Source organism: Topomyia yanbarensis, chromosome 1 (assembly GCF_030247195.1).
Source record: "Topomyia yanbarensis strain Yona2022 chromosome 1, ASM3024719v1, whole genome shotgun sequence".
Lineage (NCBI taxonomy): Eukaryota > Metazoa > Arthropoda > Insecta > Diptera > Culicidae > Topomyia > Topomyia yanbarensis.
Window position 1 is genome coordinate 182045063 of NC_080670.1, and position 6050 is coordinate 182051112.

The following is a 6050-nucleotide window of genomic DNA, read 5'->3' on the forward strand; positions in this document are numbered from 1 at the left end:
ATAACGGGAGGTGCTTTTTAACATGATAATTTAAGTGTTACATTAGCAATAATTCAATTTGTTATGAGCTTTAAATGGAAAAATGTACAAATCACCGTCAGTTGGTCCAAAATATAGTACTGGTCCAAAATACCCTCGTTACCCTATGTTTCATGTAAAATTAAACGGAACACGGTAATGTTTCGTCATTTTGTGAATTTCGGGTTGTAAAATTGTGTCATGTTTGCAATTACGTCAATGATAAAATTCATATTTTTTGGTGTGTAGTTTTCCAGCTTTTGTGTCCGCCTAACTCTGAATATATTGAGATATCTGACGTTTAAAATACTCACACTGATATCTTACATTTTTATACTACCGCCCTCCCCTCAAGCCCAGAAGCGGTTTGTTTTCCTCTCAATTCACCGTGCAATCGATTTGTTTTCCTCCCAATTCAAACGTCAAAACGGCACAATACCAACGCAGCTGGATAAGTCTATAGTAAAGCTAGTGGACACCTATTCGGAGACCACCTGTAAACAAGCTTCGCATCACAATCGTATACATCGTGATTGCGGATATTTAGGCGTTACTTCAAAATGCTCTTCGGTGAGGACAATAGTAAAGCTTCTTGTTCGCTTCTTTGATTTTTCGTAAATGTATGCGTAATTTACGTCGAACACAAGCTCTTGGTTTGTGTGATTAAAGCAGTAATGCGAATTTTCATTTTCAATGCCTACTTTCAGTTTAATCTACGGCAACCAAGATTCAAGTACAAAGCCTCCCGCTCTCATTCACTTTGAAGTTGGCGGGATTTCCTAGACACGTCTATATTAATTTTAAGGTGAAGATATGTGGAAGCCAGCAAGGCGCGCTTGTTGCTAGGCACCAACGCGCTTGTTTACATTGAGAAAAAATGGAATTCGAAGTGAAAATTCAAACGCACAAATGAGAGTTTTCGTACATTTTCCTTCGGTCATCTGCACATTGGCAAAAAATTTGAAGCTTTGTTAGTAAACGATTAAAGTTTCGCGGGTGTTTTTTGCAGTGGTGTGCGATTAAAGTGTATTTGAAAAAGTGCACTGAAAATGAGATGAAGAAAAAAAGAGTGTTTCGAAAAGAAACCCCAAGTGAAGAGAGGTGATATTAGCGCACAAAATAAGAGCTACAAATGGAATTTCGTCAAAAACTCGGATTGAGTGTATAGGAAAATGTTCTAGCTTCCTCAAGTACCAGTTTCGTGGTACACCGGCATGGTTAGTGTATTGAAAAACGTATTTTTATGTTTGTCATGTCAGATACATAGTTAGGCAGGGGAGAAGGGTGTGTGCGGCGTAGGAGCTATGTTGTGGCTCGCTTGTATAATGTCCTTAAACGGAGGTTATAAGATTCGTAAACAAACTTTTGTTTTGGTGATTTCTCTTAGTTTGCTATAATTTCGACACAGAAAAAACCTGAAATTGCTTCTACGAAGGGTAAATAGTGGATCAATGTGTAATTTTCATGAAATTCCCCTCAGTAGCGGAATAATGTGCGAAAAAAGTTTGTTTGCAAAAACCTCTTTAGCCATTTTGAAGAATTAATATTGAAGTATAGTGTCTCCATTTTTGTTGATTGCTTCAATCCGGCGCTAGCTTAGTCCTATAGTTAATGTCGGATGCTGATGAGAGGAACTAGAAACGCATCTCCATAATTAATTTAAGCCTACCAAGAAATCAGTTTAAAAAAACTCAAAACCAAACTCTTGAAATAACAAACCGGTTAAGCACTCTGCTAAATCGAGCCCCCACACAGAGGTCAAAACGTGACAAACACAACCTCTCGCGCGCACTTGCTGAAAGTTATCAGTAAAAGCACAAACATTGTGCTACTCATCGTTGTTCTCAATCGAAAGGCAGAACTGCAAAGATAATGTTTGAATGAGGGTGTGTGCGCTATCAAAGAAAGAATCAGTATTCAGTTGGTCCAGCCCCCTGGCAACCCTATACCAACATATGGAGTTTGACAGCGACCTACATATATGGGGCGTTATAGCTATAAAGCCCCAAACAAAGAATTTTGTTCGGCGCTATGCGCAATATTGAAGCATTCCACACGACGTTTTGCATCTTTCGGGATGATTAGATACCATATCATTCAGAAAATTGGCACTTAGTAACCAAATACAGCTTTTAATGATTCGATCCAAAATTATTGTTTTGATTTTCATGGCAGTGATGCTGGCTGTACAGAGACGCCATTCTTGACAGGGGGCTGAGTTGGTCTCATCACACGTTTTGCAGCGTTGAGGTGTTGGGTTCGAGTGTCCATGTCGATCAATTTCCCAGCTCATATAAATTCGGAAACACAAACACGCGTATGTTTGATCATAGGCCGATTCGGTGCGCGAATATCAGACGCATATGAGACAGAATAAGCAAACACACATTAATGAAGCTCATTTTAAAACAAGGGATCAACAACATTCCATATCACTCTCAGTTTCATTTTGACTCTCGAGCCGTTCTGCACGGCCGCATCTATCGCACCGTGAAGGCAGAGAGATAGGCAAGAAAAGCAAGATTCAAAACAATCATATTTTTATCTCTTGCCACTTGACGACCGGTAAAAGTTTGTCTCAATTGGTACCGAACGTGCTACGTGGAACTGCGATTCCAAAGAACGACGGAAGATTCGGAGCAACGGGACTCATATGATTAACCATGTATAGAACGATCAGCAGGAAGTACCATAGCACAAAAGGAATATTTGGATTTAAACCAAAACCACAAAAAGAATTTCAGCGTAAGTACAGACTACGTTGCTCACATGTTCACGCAAATAAAGTAGCTTGTTTGTAGAGTCTTATTTGTTAAGTACGTTCGTTTCTTATCTTCGAGCAGATGATATCGTCTAGCATTTCGCGTTTATTTTTGAACTGATCGATCATAAAGTGATCCTTAATTTTAACATGTATCTCAATATTCCAGTGGACAAGCAAATTGTTGACGCTCGGGTGAAAAATAGTAATGTGTTCCGCTGGGTAGAGGCCTACCGCAACCATGGCCACCGGACAGCATTTATCGATCCGGTGCGATTCCGCCAACCGGTTGAAACCGATATTTCCATACTCAATCCTGCCCGCTATGGTCTATTTGCCAGCGATCAAATTGACCCGTTCGGTATTGTCCATTCGAATGGTTCTTCAGCGATTACCATGGATCGATTAGAAGACTGGCTGAAAGAGATTTACTGCGGAACGTCCAGCATCGAATTGGCATTCATTGAAGACGAACACGAACGAGAATGGTTGATTGAAAATTACGAACGATTGTTTCACTCAAGCTTGGAAACTTCGGATAGAAAAGAAATTGCCGAACTGCTTCTCAAATCGCAAGCCTTCGATAACTTTCTAGCGACCAAGTTTCCCTCGGTTAAACGATACGGCGGTGAAGGAGCGGAATCCATAATGGCCTTCTATCGACAGTTGTTCATCTGTGCAGCAGAATCCGATCTGAAGAACATCGTCGTTGGCATGCCACACCGAGGAAAGTTGAACGCGTTAACCTTACTGTTTCAGACGCGTCCTGCGAAGATATTTCGGAAATTCAAGGGCCTTCCGGAGTTTCCACCAGATGCAAAAGCGATGTGTGATATCGCAAGCCACTTTCGTAAGTTTTGCTAATATGTCATGGAAGATTTTCACTCAATAATTGTCCATTTTAGAAGTTGCAACAAACCTGCAGATCCGCGATAAAATGATACACCTCAACGTGCTTCAAAACCCATCCCACCTAGAAGCTGTCAACCCAGTGTCGATGGGAAAAACGCGAGCAAAACAGCTTGCTTTGCGAGATGGTCCATATAACGACCAGGAAACGCCTACTACCTCCACGGTATTAAACATCCAACTGCACGGGGATGCCGCCTTCGTTGGTCAGGGCATCAACCAGGAATGTTTGATGATGGCAGCCGTGCCACACTTCGATGTCGGTGGTTCAATCCATATGATCGTGAACAACCAGGTCGGCTTCACGACTCCAGGTGATCGAGGACGGGGTACGCGTTACGCTTCGGACCTTGCAAAAAGCATCATGGCGCCTGTACTTCACGTTAACGGGGATGATCCGGAAGCATTGTCCAAAGTTACCCAGTTGGCTTTCGGTTATCAGCAAAAGTTCGGTAAAGATATTTTCATCGATTTGAACTGCTATCGACGGTGGGGTCATAACGAGCTGGATGATCCAACGTTTACCAACCCGCTCCTGTACAACGTTATCCACAATCGAAGCTCAGTACCGGACCTGTACGCTCGTAAATTGTTGGAATCGGGAGAAATGAGTCAGAGTGATGTTGAAAGTGTCGTTAAAAATCACATGGAATATCTGAACGCAGAGTTACAAAGTTTGAGCGAGTATCAGCCGGAAAAGAATTATTTCGAGCAACAATGGAAAGAAATACAGCAGGCAAGTAACGAGATCACTACCTGGGATACTGGTGTAGACTACAGTTTGCTCAGCCTGATTGGAAGAACCAGTGTAACATGTCCGGCGGGTTTTGCATTACATCCGCATCTCCGGAAGCATCACGTAGAAGCTCGATTGAAAAGGATTTCGGAAGGAACGCGTATCGATTGGGCTACCGCAGAAGCTATGGCCATCGGAAGTCTTATGTATCAGGGCTTTAATGTGCGCATTAGTGGCGAAGATATCGGTAGGGGTACGTTTTCTCAGCGGCACGCAATGTTTGTGGATCAAAGCACAAACGAAATTTACGTTCCGTTGAATGATCTGGAGGGCGGATCGGGAGGAAAACTTGAACTTGCCAATAGCATACTGTCCGAAGAGGCGGTACTGGGGTTCGAGTATGGAATGGCTATCGATAATCCGAACAATTTGATCATATGGGAATCCCAATTCGGTGATTTCTTCAATGGAGCTCAAATTATAATCGATACGTACTTGGTGAGTGGTGAAAGTAAGTGCCTTTCTAATTTGATAAATTTGGAATATTTTAAACCGGGTTTTTTTTATTTTCGACAGCGAAATGGATGGTCTGTAACGGATTAGTGATGCTATTACCTCATGGCTTCGATGGTGCTGCATCCGAGCACAGTTCCTGTCGTATGGAACGATTTCTTCAGATGACTGATTCCAAAGAATGTGTCCCGGATGGGGATGACGTTAATTTTCAGGTCATTAACCCATCAACACCTGCTCAGTATTTCCACGCATTGCGCCGTCAAATGATTCGCAACTTCCGAAAACCACTGGTAGTGGTAGCACCGAAAACATTGCTTCGTCTGTCGGAGTGTGTCTCCACTCATGCAGATATTGCTCCCGGGACATACTTCCAACCCGTGATTGGGGATTATCTGGTGTCGGATCCTAAAAAAGTGAAACGAGTTATCCTCTGCAGTGGCAAACACTACTACAATCTTTACAACGAACGGTTGGCGACCAAGAACAAAGAAGTGGCGATTGTACGATTGGAATCACTCTGCCCCTTTCCAGTGCTGGGAATCCAAGATGAACTAGCAAAATACAGCAATGCTCGAGAGTTCATTTGGAGCCAGGAAGAACACCGCAATATGGGAGCGTGGAACTTTGTTCATCCAAGGTTTGAAAATATGTGCGGGAAGAGGGTAAGATATTCGAATCATGTTAAGAAACGCAGTTCAAACAAATAATATACTTTATTCCGCAGATCAATTATAGGGGGCGTTATGAAGGAGCAACAATTGCCGTTGGAGTGAGCACATGGCACGCAAAAGAAGCCGAGCAAGTAGTCAAGTCTGCCTTCCAGTGAAACAGGATTGGAAAACGTTGTTGCTACCATGGCAATCCATTATTGTGAAATGTAAATAAAAATCGGTTAATTCCACCTTGCATTTCTTATACATATAACGATTTGCTAATTCATTTGAATTCATGCGACATATACCGGCAACACGCGACTGCATGAATAAAACCACGAAAAAAACCACTAACATTAATCGATTATACAAATTCAATAAAATGAATGAAATTAAATAATTAAATAAAATTAACAAGGTGAACAACATGAATAGAATTAAATAACTGAGAAATGAA

At 41.8% G+C, this 6050-nt stretch overlaps 1 protein-coding gene across 1 annotated transcript; it reads left to right on the forward strand.

Moving 5' to 3' along the window:
• Positions 1-2452: 2452 nt before the first annotated feature.
• On the forward strand, positions 2453-5841 carry LOC131683672 (probable 2-oxoglutarate dehydrogenase E1 component DHKTD1 homolog, mitochondrial). Its single transcript, XM_058965857.1, has 5 exons — positions 2453-2763; positions 2949-3629; positions 3685-4935; positions 5001-5602; positions 5665-5841. The coding sequence occupies exons 1-5, from the start codon at positions 2682-2684 to the stop codon at positions 5764-5766; spliced, it is 2718 nt and encodes a 905-aa protein (XP_058821840.1). The 5' UTR covers positions 2453-2681; the 3' UTR covers positions 5767-5841.
• The last annotated feature ends 209 nt before the right edge of the window (positions 5842-6050 follow it).

Coding starts and splice junctions, on each gene's coding strand:
- LOC131683672 (XM_058965857.1), top strand. CDS start 2,682: ATGTATAGAACGATCAGCAGGAAGTACCATAGCACAAAAGGAATATTT. Junction 2,764..2,948: donor ACCACAAAAAGAATTTCAGC/GTAAGTACAGAC, acceptor TCAATATTCCAG/TGGACAAGCAAATTGTTGAC. Junction 3,630..3,684: donor TGATATCGCAAGCCACTTTC/GTAAGTTTTGCT, acceptor TGTCCATTTTAG/AAGTTGCAACAAACCTGCAG.